Source organism: Fukomys damarensis, unplaced genomic scaffold, assembly GCF_012274545.1.
Source record: "Fukomys damarensis isolate Sample0158 unplaced genomic scaffold, DMR_v1.0_HiC HiC_scaffold_17, whole genome shotgun sequence".
NCBI lineage: Eukaryota > Metazoa > Chordata > Mammalia > Rodentia > Bathyergidae > Fukomys > Fukomys damarensis.
Window position 1 is genome coordinate 42,113,074 of NW_022900929.1, and position 20,391 is coordinate 42,133,464.

Consider the following 20,391-nt stretch of genomic DNA (forward strand, 5'->3'; position numbering starts at 1 on the left):
GCACATCACATGAAAACAACACTGAAATTCCACCTCAAAAAGAATGGCTGCTATCATGAAATCAACCAATAACAAATGCTGGCAGGATTGTGGGGAAAAACCTTTCTCCACTGTTAGTGGGGGTGTAGACTGATACAACCATTGTGGAAATCAGTATGAAGATGCCTCAAAAAAAAATAGAATTACAGATCCCAGTGACCCAGTTATTTCCCTGTTGGTATCTTCCCAAAGGAATTAAAAGAATCATACCACAGCAATATATGTGTACCCATGTTTATAGCGGCACAGTCTGTAATAGCTAAATTGTGGCAACAGTCCATTTGCCCATCAGCTGGAGAATGAATAAATAATATGTGGGTTGGTTTTTCTTTTTTTTTTTTAATATATAAAGTGGAGTACTTCTCAGCCATAAAGAATGAGAAACTAGAGACATATATAGCTAAATGGAAGCACAGTGAGGGGATACTCTTAAGTGAAATAAATAGGACACATGTAAATACCGAATAGTTTCTCTGGTGTGAGAAACTGAAAGTGGAAATAAGGGCTAAAACGTATAATAGATAATATGAAATAGGAAGAAAAGGTCCAAAAGGGAAGGGGAAATGGAAGGGGTGGGGGAAAGGAATAAATATGAGAAAAGGAAAAAACAGAAACAAAATTTTTGTAAACGGCAGGGTGGTAGAGGGATTAACAGGGCAGGGGAATGGGGAAAAAAAATAACCAAGATATATCATGTAAAGGTACAAATTCCCAATGATGACTGTTACCATACTGTCTGTACACCTAAAATGTACTAATAAACTTAGTGAATAAAAAAAGACACCCCGAATGTGATTATTGTTGCTCACATGCAGAACGTTAGTGCGCTAATGTGAACACACTTTCACCTTTGATTTTCCTCCCCTGGAACATTTACTGATTTACAGAGTAAGCAGTGAGGCCATATGTCAGCTCCGCTACGCCGGCTAATCAGTTTAGGTCTAGGGTCAGCCAGTGTTCCTGGAACTCGAGGGGCCAAGATTCTATAGTGGAGGAGACTGTGGAAACATCAGCCTGAAGTTCTCCACGCAGTTTTCTCTAGGATCCATTTGACCGTGGGTCGGATTTGAAGTCAGAAGGCTGCAGCGCTGACGGTGAAGAGCACGGCAGAGGGGTTGACGGTGTTGCAGTACTGGGACGCAGATGGTGGGGGTCAGGGTCTCCCAAGTTAAGATAACTTCAGCTGAGACCCAGAGGGGCCACAACCCAGGAGTGAGGCTTCACCCTTGCAGTCAGGGCAAATTGAAAATAGATGCCAAAACCCATCCTCTTACCTGCCTATCAAAATCCTCCAGTGAGTTAACGTCACCTGTAGCCTCTGCAGTTGTTCGGCCCCACTTAGACAGTGATGACATTTAAAGAAAACAGAGTTTGAGGATTTTGGTAATGACTCTTGGTGGGATCCTCTGAGCACTGTCCACGCAGACAGATCCTGGGCTGCACTGCTAATGCATTATGCCCGACCCTGCCCTTAGATCCACATAACTGCTAGAGCATGCACATGACTTTGGGGAAAACTCACTCTATGATGGTCTAATACTTGACCCTTGGCAGCGTCACACTGCCCCATTTCGTAAGAAGAGGGCTAAGTTCTCCCTCTGAAAATACGAAGGAAGTCCATGTCTGTGGTAAGCATTCAATGAAATGAACAAAACAGGAATCTAGAAAATCCAGAGGAGACCAAACACAATGACAAAGCTGATGGGTGGTATCTTGTTTTAGAGGGACCTATCCCCTATCCCTTTCCCCTATGAGGCTTCTTTCCTTGTGGGACTCCTCCGTGAGGAAAAAAAGACCTCAGAACTGGGCATAAAAACAGCATTCTGACAATTGTGTTTCTTCCACTTTTCATTACATTCTTCTTTGGCTGGCTGATCTGAAAGTTATCTGAGCAAGCAAAACCTAAGAGTTTTGGTCTTGAGTAACCAGAAATCTGAGACTGAGGCCAAAGTAAACACATAAGCAGTGTATTGCTAAGTCAAAATGCAGCATCGTTAGCTGGTTGTTGGAAGTTCTGACAAAGCAATGTTTCCTAAGAGTTGATGAGTCCAGTGGCAAAGGCATTCTTTGCTAATGGCTAAGCAGCTGTATGGAGATAGGGTGGAAAACCTTTTTCAACAATGAACATAAATGTCTGCAAACCTGTATTCTACTTTCTGTGTACATTCATCCTATCAAGTCACACCTTGAAAGGAATGAAAATAAAGTTGGATGTGGTGGTATCCACCTATAATCCCAGCACCACCCAGGAGGCGGGGCAGGCCAGGCCACTCCGTTTGCATGTTAATCATCTGAGCCTCCAAACAACCTTCTAACATAAATTTATTTGTGAGTGATATAATTGAAGCAAGGAGAGTTTATGCATCTTATTGAAAGTCACATAGCTGACAAGTAGTGTAGTAGGAATAAGACTGAAGTTGGTTGATACCTGAGCCCTTGCTTTGAAATCCCCTCTTCAGCCTCCATGAGAAGCAAGCTACCATCTTGAATTGCTCTCCCCCAGTTTAGAGGTAGTGAACCCAGTATATCTGTCCTTCAGTAGAGAAGTCTGAGCCTGATCACAGAAGAGTTTTTCTTTTTTCTTTTTTTTCTTTTTTTTTGGTACCGGGGATTGAATTTGAGTCCTTGCACTTGCAAGGCAGGCCACCGAACCGCTGAGCTAAATCCCCAGCCAGAAGATTTTTTTCTTTAAACTATGTTATTGTCTCCCAATTTATCCCTGGAGGAAAATGCTCTGAACAAAGTGACTTTTCTTGTCTCCATTGGTAAGGTTCTGTGTTCACTTTAAGAGAAAAATATAAAGTATGTTTTCACTGTTTCAAATTGGCCATCTAGGCCCAAGGAATGTATTGTAACTCATACCATGTTGGCACATAAAATTTTATGTTCATCAAAGCATCGTGTCTCAGGCATGATTCATGAGCCACTAATAGAGCATATGGGTGAAATAACTTTGTTAATGTCCTGTATTTAAAATGGACCCAACAGAGCTTGGTTGGGAAAGGGAATTTAAAGGAACACTTCGGAAAATGTTGACTGCCCAGCTGTGGAGTAATGCGTAACCTGGACCTGCTTGCTTGGGTAGGTCATTCTCCATCAGGAAGGCCACATGGACGATGGATTAACACTGCAGAGATGCCAGCTCGAGGAGTCCCAGGCTGCTCGGATTATCAGGAACACAACAGCCTTATTCAGCCGGTTTGTCAGGTATGTCAGCTCCTTCCCTTTCTCTTCTTGGCAGTATTTATTCTGTGTCATTCCAACCCTACCCACCTACCTCCTTTCGATGCTGTGAGTGTTTTCAGGAAATAATAACAACAAGGATTCTCACCAGAGACAGCTTGGGACTGAGATTCAAGGCCCAAGCCCAGAGCTAGGTTTTTTGCATGAAAATGAAGAGTTGGATTTCCCCCCCCCTTTTATATTATCCTGTACAGAGAAAAGGAAAAAGGAGAAACCCATCCACTCCGATACTGTGTAGAAAGGGTTTCTACATCACTCAGATCAGAGTGTTTGTTTGGATCAAAGCAGATTGGCAGTGAAAGACTTGAGTTACCCAACTGTGGCTGGGCTAGGAAGAGTAACTGAACTGCCTGCTTAGATGCTTGCCAGGCTAAACAGCCCTGCCGAACAGAACTCAGAATTATTTTCACCATTACTATGAGGAGCTGATTCTGCTGGAAACAGTGCAGTATTCCAAGCCATTCTCCTGCTGACGGAAATATCTGTAAAGGCAAGAGGGTATAAATTGCACGTGTGAATTCACATGAAATGAGACTTTTTAAAATATCTTTACTTTTCTTGCAGTTAACACACTGAGTCTGGACAATGTGTGTTAGGGCAGAGGCTAAGCTGTTCTTGCAGCTCATGACACATTTTTACTTCTCTTTTAAATAAGTAAGAGGATAGAATAGACCGATGGGTTTTGGAAAGCAACCTGGGGCTCAGGTTGCTTCTGTCTTGCTGCTTTGACATCTTTTACAGGTTCCTAAAGTATGCTGCTGGACCAGCAGAGCAGCAGCACCTGCAAATTTGTTAAAAATGCACATTCTCAGGTTTCTCCTCATACCTACTGAGTCAGACACTCGGGGAATAAGATCTCACAAACTGTATTTTTTAGGCCCTTCGGGTGATGCTGATGCATGCTAAAGTTTAAGAAACCATTGCCCCGATTCTAAAAGGCCTGGGTAGTAGGACCGCAAGTCCAAGACTAGCCTGGGCAACATAGAAAGTCCCACCCAAAATAAAAAAGTAGATGAATCCACTGATGAGTATAGCACCCCATGCTCCAGTCAGCTTCCAAACATGTGAAATTTAAGGGAGACATTTTAGATCTAAGCCTTAACATTCTCTCCCTGCTCACCAAAAGGCTGCCTCTCTCATTATACAAATTGCATTTAGTCCATCTCCAAGAGTTACAAATTGTTAACAGTTCCAGCATTGCTGAACATGCTAAGTACAGAGTATCCTCTAAGATTCAAGACGCCTTTAACTGTAATCCTAAGTAAAACTCAGAAGGAAAGTCCAATATGTTATGGTTTGGGTATAGACATCCCCCTGAATCCTCATGCAGTCATGGGTGGGTTAATCTAGAGTATGTGATGCTAAGATTAAGGGAAGGTTACTAAATCACTATGTTACATGTGATTGATTTGGCCCCGCCCTAATCCCAGTAGTCTGGATGAGATAAAAGGAGCAGAACAATGCTCTTAAAGTCTCTTGTTGCCTTTGCTGTCTTCCACTGCCATGAATTGTTGCCCCTCTGCCACCCTGCCTTGGAGCCAGCCAATTATGGGCTGAAACCTCTATGAACCCTGAGCCAAACAAACCTTTCCTCCTTTAACTTTGGGTATCAGATATTTTGTCTCAGCAACAAGTGAAAAATAACTAACACACTTGCAATATACAATGGCACAGAGTAAGCATTCTCATCTAAAAAGTTAGGCATAGGGCACAGAAAGGAATAAGATAAAAACAAGGCCAGGAACCAGTAGGGTGAATAATAAAGTCTGCAGCTCCGTGTTCAGCACCTGGGGTATATGGCAAGATGTGAGCTCCAAAGGGCTTGGGAAGCTCTGCCCATATGGCATTGCCATTAGCAGCTCAAATGGCCTCTTTGGCTCCTCTTACTATCTTCAGCTTTCCTCAAGAGATTGCACCTTCCTGGTATCTCCAGCTTCCTCAGGTTCTCACTGTACCTCTGGCTTCACTCTTCCTGCCTGGTACACTGTGCTTTCAGGGGCATCTCAATTATCTGTCTAGGCCTTCCTTTGAAATCTGGGTGAAAGCCTCCATTGCCCCATAACTCTTACATTCTGTATGCCTTTAAAACCAATACCAAGGTGATACATTGATGATACCAAGGCTTACCATCAGCTTGAGCAGGAGGCAGGCCCTTTTGGACTATTGCTCCAGTGGCCTGTGAGTGCCTCTGAGGCTGAGGATGGGGAGTGAATCTTAGGAACCAATTCTCTAGTCAATCCTGTTATGGCTTATATCTAGATGTCTCCCCAAAACCTCATGTTGTCATAGGTGGAACTTTTCAAAAGTGGCTGGTTTAAGGTGTATGAATATGTAAGGTTGTATGATACATAGATTCGTCTTTTAGTTGGATTCAGACCATTCTGAGTGTAGCCAAGGGAATTTTCTGAAGAGTGTGTGAGTGGCACAAATCAATAGGCCTATAGCCTGCATGGAATATAAAGGGAAAGAAAGAAGGCAGGTTTGCTGCCTCCTACCTCCCCTGCCATGGACTGTTTCTCCTCTGTGATGTCCCTGTGCCATCCCACCTTGCCTTGGAGCCAACCAGCTATAAACTGGAACCACTATAGAGTATGACCTAAAATAAACCTTTTTTCCTTCAACTTGAGGGTGTTGAGTATTTTGTATCAGGGATGAGAAAAGTAACTAAGATACCACCCTCCTCCAGCAGAGGATCCAGGGCCTCCCTTCTCAAACAAAAGGTCTACATTTTTATGCTTTTGAGCCTGGGGTTTTGCTGATTCTTGAGATGCCTTCAAGTCATCTTTCCTAGTTTCCTGATGCAAAGTACTTGGCTTCTTTTTAATGTAGATAGAGTCTCCATTGTCCCAGCTTTGCAGCCAATCCATTCTGGAAAGACTGGAAACTTTTTATATTTTTTGGCTCCGTTTTTTTATTCTCACCATAGATCTGTCTAAAAGCAGCCAGTAGTGCCTGTGTCGTAGCATGAATGTTACATAGAATGAATGAAATTTCCTCACCAGACCATTTGGTCCATGATGCTTAGTCTAAGTCACTTACAAAGTCTCAAGACATGGACAAAATGATGACAAATCTGTTTGATAGAATGAACCACAGCATGGCGTCTACTTCTGTTATCGATGCAGTCTTCCTTGCCACCTGATACCTTATGAGTCTAGCCTTTACTGTCAGCTTTCCTATCAGCATTTTGCATGCCTTTAAAATCAAATATAATCACGTATCAAGCTTGGCTTACAGCATTCTAAACTGTTTCTAGCCAATATCTCCAAACTTCTCCAAACTCATTCCACAAGGCAGTTCCAAAAGCTTCTAACCATATGGCCATCAACTGTAAGAGCAATGGCCCCACTCCGAATACCAAAATGTATTAGTCACTTTTCTGTCACTGAGACAAAATGCCCACCACTACCAATTTAAGGAGAGGCATACTTTGGTTCACAGGTTTTAGAGTATTCAGTGCACAATCGTTTGGTGCCAAGGCAGATATGGCATACGGAAGAGGTGCTCACCCTTGACAACCAGCAAGCAAAGAGAGATGAAAATACATCCTTCCAGGTCATGCTCCCAGTGATTGTTTTGGCTTATATTGAGATGATGAGCAGTAGCAAAGACTCATGTGCTCATAGGTGGGGCCTTTGGAAGGTAGAGACTGAATTTTCCTGGTGGTATAGCTGGCTTGCTGTTAGGAGGAAGTGCCTGAACAGCAAAAGCAGTCACTGAGTGTGTGACCTGATTGGGTTATCTGCCTCCCTGGTTCCTTTCTTACTCTATACTTCCTGGTGGCCATGACGTGAGCAGCATTTTTCCAGAACCAGCCCTTCCCCTATGCCACTTCTGCCCTGGAGCCAGGCAACTATAGGCTGTAACTTCTAAAAACACATGAGTCAAGATAAGTATCATTTTGTCAGTTGTGGGTGTTGGGTGTTGTATGCCAGCAACAAGAACGTGACTTAGGCAGTGATCCACATCTTACCAGGCCCCAACTTCTTACAGCACCTTCAGCTAATGATCTCATCAATGAGTGAATTCACTGATACGTATTGTATGCCTGTGACCCAGTCATCTTCTAAACACTTGATACTTCTGGGAGACATTTTAGATCTAAACCATAATAAGCATGTAACAGGATTTCTTTCCTTTCTAAAGTTGAATAATATTTAATTGTATGTAAACACCATAATTTATTTATTTATTCATCTATCAGTGGGGTATGTCTAACATTTAAGAAACTGAAAGGCTGTCTTTATAAGTGGATATACAATTTTATATTCCACTTAGACATGTATGAAGTCCTATGTTCCCCACATGTACATTTGATACTTTTTAAGTTTTAGTCATTATAGTATTTTGAAGTGATATGCTATTGCTTCAATTTGTATATTTGCATTTCTATAATTAATGATGACATTAAGCATCTTATTGACCATTCATATTTCTTTTTTTGGGTGTAAGATTGTTTTCCTCGATTTTTATCTTTTCCTAGTGCATGGTTATAGAACATAATGATTGTATTCCTCGTGGGTACATATACATTCCTTTTTTTTTTTTTTTTTTTGGTACCGAGGATCAAACTCAAGTCCTTGCACTTGTGAGGCAGGTGGCAGAACCACTGAGCTAAATCCCCGGCCCACATGTACATTCCTTATTGTTACATGCATATAACACACCTCAATTATTTTTTTGTTCCATTCCCCTCTTCTACCTCTCCCTTGCCTCCAGCTCTTGGTCCCCCTCTGATTTACAAAAGATCTATCTCCCTACATCCTATTATCTGTCTTTTATTTTGTACTTTATATTTTATTCTTCTCATATAAGAGAAGCTACGTGATATTTAAATTTTTGTGTGTCTGGTTTATTTTGCTTAACATTTTGGTGTCCAGAAGCATCTATTTTCCACTGTCTATAAATACCAAATTTACTTTATTCATTCATCTGTGTATGGACATATATGCTGCTTTCAAGATTTAGCTATTAAAGAAAAAAAACATGGGCCAGGGATTTATCTCAGTGGTGCCACCGCCCGCCTTGCAAACACAAGGAGTTTGATCCCCAGTACAGGAAAAAAAAAAAACAAAACATGAGAAAATGAAAAAATGGAAATAAAGTATATGTAAATAGGGAAGGGAGGAGGGGCTGAATGGAGGACAGGGATAAAGGGAAAAAATGAGAACCAAGACCTGTCATGTAAAGGTACAAGATCCCAATGATGAATGGAACTGTTCTGTATACCTAAAATGTACCAATAAACTCAACGAGAAAAAAAAGATTTAGCTATTATAAATTGTACTGCTATAAACATGAGTAAGCGTGTATCACAGGAATATGATGTCATTATCTCTCTTGGAAGATACCTAGAAGGGGAGTACCTGAGTCAAATGGAATTTCTACTTTTTTTTTCCAGCTTTAATTGAGTTTATTGTCATGTAGAGGTACAAGATCTACTTTTAATTTTTTGAGGAACCTCAATACTGATTTCCATAGTGTTTGCACAATTTACATTCCCACTAACAATGTAGAAGGTTCCTTTTTCCTTGCAGCCTCATATGCATTCATTATTATTTGATTTTGTGATAATGATGATAGTCATTCTCACTGGAGTAATATGGAATCTTGGAGTTGTTTTAATTTCCCTAGTGGCCAGAAATATTGAATATTTTTTCATGTCTTTGGCCATTTGTATTTCTTCTAAGAAGTGTCTACTGATTTCATTTGGCCATTTTTAGATTTGGATTTTTATTTCTTTCTCTTATCTGATTGTTGTGGCTAATACTTCACATATTGCATTGAACAAGGGTGGTGACAGTAGACATCCTTGTCTTGTTCCTAATTTTAGAGACAGAGCTCTCAGCTTTTCACTATTTAATATTATGTTGTCAGTTTGTCATAAATGGCTTTTATCAGATTGAAATAAGGCTTGTCTGTACCTATTTTCTTCAGAATTTTTAATCACAGATGGAAGTTGAATTTTGTCAAAGGCTTTTTATGCATCAATTGAGAGGCTCATGTGATGTTTGTGCTTGCTTCTGTTTATGTGATGCTTTACATTTCCTGATTGGTATGCATTGAACTGTCCCTGCATTCCTGTGATGAATCCTTTTTGGTCATGGTGTATGGTCTTTTTGATGATTTGTTGCATTCTGTTTGCCAGTGTCTTGTTGAAGATTTTTGGCCTATGTTCTTTAAAAAATTGGCCTGAATTTCTTTTATTATAGTTTTATCTGGTTTTGGAATCAGTGTTGGCTTCTAGGAATGGCTTTGGGATTACTCCTTCCCTTTTAATGTCATTGAAGAGTTGAGTGGTATTGCCATTAGATTTTCCCTGATATTTTTGTAGAATTTAGCAGCAAATCCATTGGGATCTGGGCTTTCTTAGCTGATAGATATTTTTAAATTACTGTTTCAATTTTTTGCCTATTATTTGAGTTACTTGGGGTTTTTATGTCTACTTGGTTAAGTTATGGAAATTCACATGTTTCTAGGAATCTATCCATTTTTTAACTCTCCAATTTTTTAAGAGTACAGGTTTTTTAAGTAGTTACTGATAATCAGGATTTCAGTATTGTCCATTGTAGTTTTGCCATTTTTATTCCTAATTGTATCGATGTTCGTCTTTTCTTTCCTCTTTGGGAGTAAGATTGGATAAGAGTTTGTCTATTGAGTTTATTCTTTCAAAGAACTAGCTCTTAAATTTATTGATTCCTTGTATTTTTATCTCAATTTCATTGATTTCTGCTCTGATCTTAATAATTTCCTTCCTTGTACTAACTTTAGATTGGATTGTTCCTTTTTTGGTGGAACCTTTAAGTCCACTATTTGGTTATTTATTTGTGTTCAATCTGTTTTTCTGATGTGGTCATTTATAGCTATAAACTTTCTTTGTAGGACTACTTTCATTGTATCCTTCAGTTCTGGTATGTTCACTGGCATTATTTGATTCTATGAATCTTAATTTCTTCCTTGATTTTTTTTCTGTGACACATTGATTATTCAAGAATGTGTTGTTTAATTTCCACTCATTTGCATAATTTATTTGGCTTCTTTTGTCTTTGATTTATAGTTTCATTGAATTATAATTAGATAATGTCCATGGGATAATTTAAGTCTTTTGCATTGACTTGAGCATGGTTTATTGGCTAGTATGTGGTCTATTTTGGAGAAAGTTTCATGTACACTGAGAATGTGTATTCTGTTGTTGGGTAGAGTGCTCTGTAAATATGATTTTAATGTCTAGTGGATTTGTGTTTTTATAACAGTGGGTTATTGGTATCTCCCACTATAAATTGTGTTGATGTGTATCCAGTAGTGTTTGTTTAGTGAAGTTAGGTATACAGGTGTTTGGTCCCTATGTTTATATTTGCTTATTCTTCCTATTGAATTGTTCCTTTAACCAATATGTAGTGAACTTTTTGCCTTTTATGAGCAGTTTTGATTTGAGGTCCACTTTGTCTGGATATGGGATAACTACTCCTTGTTTTCAGTTTTTTGTTGCATGGCATATTGTTTTCCATCCTTTGATTTTCAGTCTTTGAATTGGGTTTAGGTTAAACATGTTTCTTGTATATAGCATACCAATGAATTTTGTTTCTTGATCCATTCTGCCAAGCTGTGTCTTTTTTTTTTTTTTTTTTTTTTTTTTTTTTTTTTTTTTTTTTTTTTGGTAATGAGGATCAAACACAGAACCTTGTGCTTATGAGGCAGACGGAGGAACCACTGAGCTAAATCACCGGCCCTCAAGCTGTGTTTTTTGAATGGGTAATTGGCACCATTAACACTGAGAATTATTATAGAAAACTATTGACTTATTCTTCTCATTGCATTATTTTTCTAATATTGATCCCCTCCTTTTTTTCCTACTTAACTGCTCATCTTTTGTGATATATTCATTCTCTCAGACGTCTTGGCATTGTTAGCTTCTTTGACCTGTTCTAGAATTTCCTTGAGAATACTTTGGCGTGCTGGTTCAGTGGTCATGAATTTCTTGAAGTGTACTTTGTCATGAAAATACCTTATTTCCCCATCAATTTTGAAAGATAATTTTGCAAAATGTAACAGTTTGGGTTGAAAGTTGTTTCCTTTGGGGCTTGAAACACTTCACTCCAAGCTCTCCTGAGGTTTGTATTGAGAACTCTGCCATAATTCTAATAGGTTTACCTTTATAAGTGATTTGTTGCTTTTCTCTAACAGCTTTTAAAACTCTGTTCTTGTTTTGGACCTTTAGGATTTTAACTGTGATATGTCATGGAGAGGTTCTTTTGTTACCATGACTGTTTGTGGTTCTTATCAATATTTTCCACTAGTTGTTAGCTTTTCTTCTCATTTTCTTAAAGGTTTCTTTTAAATCACAGGGTTTTAAATTATGTTTGTCGGTACATGATCCCAACAATGAATGTAACTGTACTGTATCCCTAAATGTACCAATAAACTCAAAAAAAAAAAAAAAAAAAAAGAAAAAAAAAAATAAATTATGTTTGTCAATTTTTTAATTATATATACATACATATATATATACATATATATATACATGTACATATATATGTATATATATAGGAACACACATACACATATATATACATATACACACACACAAACCGATTGGATTGTGCTTTTGGTATCATATCTGAGAATGTGTTCCCTAACTCAGAATCATCAAGATCTTCTCCTATATTTTCTCCTAAAAAATTATATAATTTTAGCTCTTGCATTTATGTCTGTGCCCATTTTCAGTCAATTTTTATGTATTATATTAGTTTTTCATCACCATAACAAAAACCTGACATAAGCAACTTACCAATTTGGCTTCACAGTTTCAAAGGTTCTACCCTATGATCAACTGGCCCAGTTGTTTTTGGGCCTATGGCAAGGCAGTACACCTTGATGGTTATATGTTGCAGAGTATAACCACTTACCTCATGGTCAGGGAACAAAGAAAAAGGAGAGAAAGCCAGAGTTCCAAAACCCCCTTCAATTTCATGCCCCAAGTGATGTAAAGACTTACTAGATTCCTCTTTCAAATCATTCCACCACCTCTCATCATTGCCACAGTCTTGGGACAAAGCTTTAAGCATATGGGCTTTTGGATGTTGTTTATCCAAACCATAGTATTCTGCCCCATCCCTCAAGAGTTTTTGCTCATCTCACAATACAAAATGTATTTAATCCATCCCCAAGAGTCTCCAAAGTCTTTGTTCCAGTTTTGTTCAAAATTTCAAGTGTAACATCAACTCTGAGACTCTAGCCCAGTGATGGCAAACCTTTTAGAGCTTTCAATAATACTGACAGCCCACTGCAGCACAGTGCCATAGGTTTACCACCACTGCTCTAGGCAGACTCTTAGCTATGAGCCCCTATAAAAATCAAAAGCAAAGTTACATACTTCTTGGTTACAGTGGTAGGTCAGAAACAGGGTAAATACTCCCATTCTAAAAGGGAGAGTTAGGACAGTAATGAGAGATCAGAACAAAGCAAGACAAACCCCACCAAGGCAAACATTAGGTCCTACACCTCTATATGTTACATTCAGGGCACACCGTGGTAGAATCTCAAGGACTTGGGTAGCCTGCTCCTATTGCTTTGCTGGTTGCAGTCCACATGGACACCTTTTCAAGCCACATGGACACCCTTTCACCCCTCGCTCTGATCACTGCCATGGCTTTTCTTGATGAATAGTGCACATAGCTGACACCTCTTCCTTCCTGAGGTCTCCATTGCTGCTTCAGCTTTAGCCTCAGAGTACTACTATACCGTACGCTTTCCAGGGCTATTTGCTGAAACACTAATTCTGAGACACATTGCCTAGCTTCCCAGGCTTCTCTTAGAAATGGTGGAATACTCCATGACCCTGTAACTTAACATTTTCCAGACCTGCAAAACCAACATCACATCACGTGAATGACACCCAGGTCTGCTGCCATGGCAAGTAGTACCTGGACTGACTTGCACTACAGCTGCAGCAGCCTCTGTGCTTTTCAGGATGAACACCAGAAATGGATCCCAAAGAGGCAATTCCCTAGGCATCCCTGAGGGTTCAGGGCACCCTCGGACTCTTGCAATAACTATGCCCTGGGAAGTCTTTGAAACAAATTGGCATTTCAGCACCACTGAACCTGTGAAGGCTGTGTAGACTTACCAATTCCTGAGATGCCCTTAAGGGATTTTTCCTTTTCTCCCATTGGAAAGCACATGGCTTATTGTGATCAGAGCCTTGCATATTCTTTTGTTGGCCAAGCTGAAATTTTCCAAACCTTTGTACTCCTTTTTTCCTCTCAATTCTCACTGCAAATTTGGTTAAAAGCAGTCAGTAATACACATGCTGCTCCCTGTATGCTTTGTTGCCTTGAAATTTCCTTCCCCAGGTAAATTAATCTATATTTTTTTGTGTTTAGCCTCCCACAGAGTTTTAAGGTGTGGAAAAAATTCATCCAGATTCCTTGCCACAATCTAACAATGGTGGCTAAATAGTCCTCATTTCCATCTGAAAACTTATCAGCATAGCCTTAATTGTCTACATTTCTATTAGTATTCTTGTCATTGCACCCCCACAAGAATTGTCCATTAACTCTTCTTATAGCACACTAGGCTTTTTCTAGCTTGCTTCTCCAAACTTTTCCAATTCTGCCTACAGTATATAGTTAATGGCAAAGATCCTACTGCTCAGTATTGATTTTCTGTGTTAGTCAACTGTCATTATAACAAATACTTGTGATGATCAATTTACAAAAAGAGAAGGTTATGATTTTAAGATTCTAGCCCTAAGCCTTTGGTAGTCCCTAATTGATGGACTCCCCTTATTTCCTGCCTATGGAAAGACAGTGCAGCATGACAGTAGTACAGGCCAGATCAAAACTACTCACTTCATGCAAAGGGAATGAGTGGCAGGGAGAGAGAGTATGGATGAGAATGAATATATGAAGCCAGGGTGCCACAGTCCCCTCCAAGAGTATGCTCCTAATTACCTAAAGACCTCTCCCTAGGCTCCACCCCTTAAAGGATCCATCACCACCAAATAATGTCATATGTCTAGGGACCACACCTCTAACATATGGACCTCTGGATGACACTTACCTAAACTGTAGCATGTATGGTATGACATAAGGATTTGAATTGATCTTTTTACCGATAGTCAAATTGACCTAGCACAATTTTCTGGAAAAACTCCCTTTCACCACTAGATTGTTTTCACACTTTTGTCAAAAGTCAAATGACCATAAATGTAGGTATTTATTTCTAGATTATTAACTGTTCCATTGATCTCTGTCCCTTTCAGTATTCCAAAATAACACTGCCTTGATTTTATGTCACTTTATGGTAAGTATTGAAATCATGTAGAGTGAGTTCTCCAATTTTGTACTTCTTTTCAAAATTCTTTTTGTTCCTCTAGGGCTTTTGTTTTCTTATATACATATTTAGGGTGAATTTGTCAATTTCTGCCATAAAAATCTTTGTGGACTCTTGATAGCTATTGAATTGCTCTTGAATTAAATCTTTAGGTCAATTTTGGAAAACTATTGTTTTTAGTAATATTTCATCTTCCAATCCACAAACATGAAATGATTCTCTGCCTATTTTTCTTTAATTTATTCAGCAAGATATTATATTTTTAATGTATATCATGCATTTCACTTGTGAAATTTCTTCCTATTTGATTCTTTTTAATGAAATGAATGAATTTTTAACAAATGAAACCATTTTTATTTCTTCCCCAATTATTCATTACTAGTCTATTAAAATACTACTGTGTAGAATGGAGCTTTTAAAAACATTGATCTTTTATCCTGTGACCTCATTGAAATTTTTTAATAATTCTGGGGGATACTTTTTGTTTTAGGTTGGTTTAGATTCTTTAGAATTTTCTACATGCAGACCACTTCTCAGCCTTTTGGCTAAGATCAAATGTAGAATTTTTTATATGCAGGATCATATCATCTGTAAATAGTTAGGTTTTTTTGTTTGTTTGTTTGCTTTTTTCTTTCTAATAGGGATTTCCTTTATTTCTTTTTCTTACATGGTTACACTGGTTAGAATATGTATAGCAATGTGGAATGTGTTGTAAACAAACATTCTTGTCTGTTTCTGATTTTATGGGAAACCATTCAGTTTTTTACCTTTAACTATGATCTTATCTGTTATCAAATTGAGGAAGTTTCCTTCTGTTTTCAGTTTGTGGAGATATTTTGTCTTGATTGGGTGGTATAATTGTCAAATAGCTTTCTTTGTTGAGAAGATCACATGGTTTTGTCCTTTATTAATGTGGTTTATTTTATTGAGAATAACATATTGATGTTTCTATTGTTGAATTTTGTCTTCTTTCTTAATCCTCTCAGGTTTGCTTTCCATATTTTGGTATTGGTTGTTGGATGCCTGCATATTTATGTTAGGTCTATCTTCCTGATAAACTGACCCCCATTCTAAACTGTTTACCTATTCCTCTATGAACATTTTTTATCTATTTTATAGCACCCCAGTATCTCATAATGTAGATTATGACTACTGTTTGCATGGCACAACTTGAACATATTTGTGTCTTTGAACCTAAAGTGTGTGTGTCTTGTAGATAGCATATATTGGGTCTTAAAAAATCTAGTCTGACAGCTTTTCCCTTTTGTTAGTATGTTTAATTCCTTTAAACTTAGTCTTTTCAGATGGTTAGGTTTACGTCAGCTATTTTGCTATTTTGTTTTGTTTTGTTTTTAGTATGTATCAAGTCTGTATTCTCTGTTCTTTTTTTACTGCTGCTTTTGAGTTAAAGACATATTTTCCAATGTATCATTTTAATTACTTTGTTGGGTTTTTATTTGCTACCTTTTTCTTAGCTCTAGGCATTTGTTTTTTGTTTTGTTTTGTTTTTGTTTTTTGTTTTTTGTTTTGAGACAGGGTCTCACTATGTAGTTGAGACTGATCTGGAACTCACTATGTAGCCCAGGTTGGTCTCGAACTCACAGCGATCCTCCTGCCTCAGCCTCCCAAGTGCTGGGATTACAGGCATGCGCTACCACACCTGGCTTCTAGGCATTTGATATGCATTTAATTTGAAATAATTTGAAGCAAATTAATACTAATTTAACAAGTAGCATAAAGTAACTTTGCTCCAATATTGTTCTGTTCTTTTTCCTTTTTTATTATAATATTGCCATGTATTATATCTTCATATAAGTTCAGCAGTTTATAATTATTTTCATGCAATTGTTTTTTAATCAATTAAAACAAAAGAGGAAAAGTATATATATTTAAACTTTCTTTTTGAAATTTACCTACAAAATTCCCTTGCCAGGGCTCCTTATTTTCTTTACGTGGATTCTAATTACTGTTTGGTGTCATTTTCTCTCAGCCTGAAAGACTTCTATGTATTTCTTGTCTGGCAAGCCTGCAGTCATTTGCTAGTGGCCCTGTCTTTGGGCTGGATGATACATTTAAAGTCCAGGCAGTTCATAGTTCTGTCTTCAGTTTACTTACTACTTGTGTGGGGCCTCGTGTATAGTGAGAAATGAAAAGATGCTAAGGACCTTCTCTGGTCACTCCTGAGTGGGTATGTGGCCTTTCATGTGGTCTCCCCTACCCTTTCAGAACTTTTCTGTCATGAAGCTTGCTTGGGAGGAGATGGGAATATTCTCAGACTAAAACATCATGGATTCACACTATCCTTACCAAGGATCATCAAAATTTTTAGAAGTAAATACTTCTCAATTTGTTGTATGCCTTTGGTCAATTTTCAGGGTCCTGACATAGTTAGATTATTTTGCCCAGTTATGTCACAGTTTTAAGTGAGAAAGGATGTATTGAATTTTTTCAAAAGCTTTTTTGGAATCCTGCCCACAATAGGGCAATTCTTCGTTCTAGCCACAGGGAATTTTAGAAGAAAGAACGACTAATAAAAAATCAATTCAGCAGATGTCAGGGCTGCAACAGTCACAGTATTTGTATTTTACAAGAGCTGGGAAATGAAGGAGGAAAAAATAATTTGGCAGTAGATTCTTCTGTCTCATCTCTTTTGAGAAACCAACAGGTACATGCTGAGTATAAATGGAAACCAGAAGGAGAGGTAGCCTTCAGGAAAAAGAAAAAATAGATTAGAAGAATAGGGAAAGACAAGAGAGAGCACAGAAAAAGTAAACATTCCTTCGTGTTTTCTTACCATCCTTTGGGAACTTTCCAGTAGAGGAATGAACAATGTGATCAATTAAAGAGTGGCAGAAATCTTGATTAAAGAAAAGATTATGTCAGCTGCCCTCTGAGTTTAATATTAGGAAGGAAACTGTCTAAATAATTACATTAGGCTCATGGTATAGTAAATATCCAGAACCACCTAAGATCTCACCTGAGCTGGGCAAAATACTTCATTGCCAAAGATCTAAGGATATAGGGGACAACAGATGTGGGGAGCTGAAGAAGCCTGGGATGAGACAGATGCCAATTGCAGTTAGTTCTGAACTGAGGTATCACATCGTCCTTGTCTCTGTCCCCATGCCTTTGCTCTCTGAGGTTCTAGATTAGAATGTGAGTTCTGCAAGGCCATTCAGAGGCCATGTCTGTTCTGGTCATTTTTCTTATTGCCATGCCTATGGCTTATGTTCTTTTCAAGTAACAGTGTATTTGCTTAAGTCGAGAAGAAGACTGTCACATTGATGTTTCTCTTAGGGGCAAGGCGCTGAAAGCCCACAGGGAAAAAAAAAAAAAAAAAAAAATTGAACCTAAAGGGCCCTGCTAATGATAGAGTGTACCATTCCTGATTTCCAGATGTAAAACTGAAACATAAGAGGTTTAAAGCAGTCAAAATGGCAGTAACATGACTAAAATCTTGAGATTTCCACCCACTGTGTGGTGCATATTCTGTGTCACATCAAGCTATAAAAATGCCTATAAACCTGCTATTTTCATTGTTTCCTTTTACATAAAAAATATTTTTAACTAGCCTCTGTGTCTTCAGTAAACCCAAAGTTTAGAAAATAAAATAAAAAAGCCCTAGAACTTGGCCAAAATCTTGAGGACAGTGTATCCCTGCCTTCACTGAGTCTAGAAGTGGAAGCCATACTGGATCGAGCTTTATATCCGGACCCCTTCATCTCGTGTCCTTCTGGCATTTTCTTCCCCACTGACTCTGTGGGCAGTAATATCCCAGGTAGTCATTTGCAGGCACTTACCAAGAACTTTCCATACGCCAGGTCCTGCCAGGGAGCTGTGCCCACTGGCGAGAAGCACCTCACCGACTGTAATGAGCTTGTAGGCCACTGGATGTTTCATCTTCCTGTAAGGTACTTGGCTTTTTTAATACAAAATTAAAACTTTCATCACCTCAGTGTTTTCAGAGCTTGTTGAGTCTTTGCTTTAGGCCTAGAAACAATCTTTTCTTAGCATGTGTCCAGATTGATGTGTCCAGCAGTTAGCTGGCCAAATGCACTATTAAATGCAAAGGAGAATGTGGTAGAAATTGGCCACCCAGGAGAAACTCTGATGTTATTTGCATAGTCAGCCAATTCTCCATCACTTGGGGCCTAATAATGGGGTTCTTCAGGGGTTGGGTCCCTTTTCCCTTCCTCTCCTTCACCTTTGCCCTCTGTGAGGCTCATGGGTCTACACCTCAGAGAATCACAAAATGAAGGCTCATTTTCTTATGGGGAGATGTCTCAGTGTTGACATGACTTAATTACAAAATACTCCTGGAAAATTAAAAAAGCATCAGAGACAGAGATAACCATAGAGGACAAGAGCACCGTGGGAGGTGGAAGGGAGAAGAGCAGGTTAAATGGGGTGGAAGAACAGAAAAACAAAGACAGGCAAGACATCGAGTCAGAGAGTTGAGAGGTAAGAGAGGCAGAGAAGGGAGAAATTTGCAGAGGAAGGGATTGCCGCAATAGAAAGGTGAGGAAAAGAAACACAGGTACTGACTGCAAAGAAAATGTGCAGAAATGCAGTGATGAAAGCAGGCATGTGGGGGCACACATGAAAACACAAGGAGAAAAATGTGTGGATTTGTCAGACGTACAAAGAGACACAGAAGATAGAAGGAGAGAACCGGTGATATAAATCCTTCCAGCTTTACATTTCATTTATCCCAAGAAGAAGCTGTCGAAGTTTTTAACAAAATGCAGGTTAATAAGTTTATTTTAAGGTGTTTTAAAAGAGAAAGTATGACAAACAGCCAAAGGTAAGTGGAAGAGAAGCACATAGAAGTCACAGTTTTAATAATCATCTCCTGTTTGGATCACAGAAACTTCATCACTACAAAGAGTTGTTTGATACTGAGTGTTGAAGTATTGCAGCTGTTTTAATAGGATGCATTATAAGTTGCTTGAAAAGAAATATGCTAAAAGGAAACATTTCCTTTTGTATTTGAAATAGCTTTAAAATTGAATATTCTCTTCCAGTGCTCTGTTGGTTTGGCATGCTTCATTTTGCAGCTCTTGCTACAGGAAGCACCCCCAGGAAGCAGTTTGCTGTGGCCAAAAGAGGCCTTTAGGAACCAGACCCAGGAGATACTTGTCAGGCCCTTGCTAGAAGTTGGTGCCTGAGCCCTGTCATCTCATTGTTTTTAGTGGAAACAATCGCACAGCTGCCCCCATCACCCTGCCCATAGAAGAGGTCCTGCAGACCTTACAGGACTTGATAGCCTACTTCCAGCCTCCAGAGGAGGAGATGAAACATGAGGACAAGCAGAACAAGCTCCGCTCCCTCAAAAACAGACAGAATCTTTTCAAGGAAGAGGTAAGTTTAAAAAAAAATGCAAAGGTAAGATTCTCCATGCATCCAGAGCTAAAATATCCCAATGAGTACTATGCAATCTAGCCTTGTCTCTGTATGTACACATGTTTATGAACAGGCTGGAGAAAAAGAAGGAGGTGGAAAAGCTGTAAAGGAAAGGAGTTGTTGGGAGCTAACCTTCCCTTTCAACCAAGCCTGGTTACTTTAGCAATGGTTGGCATGTTCCAACCAGTTAGGTCTTAGCTTTCACTGCCACGTGTGTACCCAAAATCCGTTTTCAACAAATCTCAGTTGTTAAAGTTTGGCATAGGCTGTGAGCCCAAATTTGGAGAGAGATAAGAATTACCTAGGAAACCTGTTTGAAAAAATGTAAATACCTAGATTCTATGGCATCGGAAATGTCTGAAACACTGGACC

At 38.8% G+C, this 20,391-nt stretch overlaps 1 protein-coding gene across 1 annotated transcript in view; it reads left to right on the forward strand.

Moving 5' to 3' along the window:
* Ryr3 (ryanodine receptor 3) overlaps positions 1-20,391 on the forward strand; it is a 376,321-nt gene that overhangs the window by 113,857 nt on the left and 242,073 nt on the right. The window contains exons 14-16 of the mRNA XM_033765294.1: positions 3,125-3,246; positions 18,438-18,527; positions 19,809-19,977. Of these exons, the coding sequence (XP_033621185.1) occupies positions 3,125-3,246; positions 18,438-18,527; positions 19,809-19,977 (381 nt within the window). The remainder of the gene's footprint in view (positions 1-3,124; positions 3,247-18,437; positions 18,528-19,808; positions 19,978-20,391) is intronic.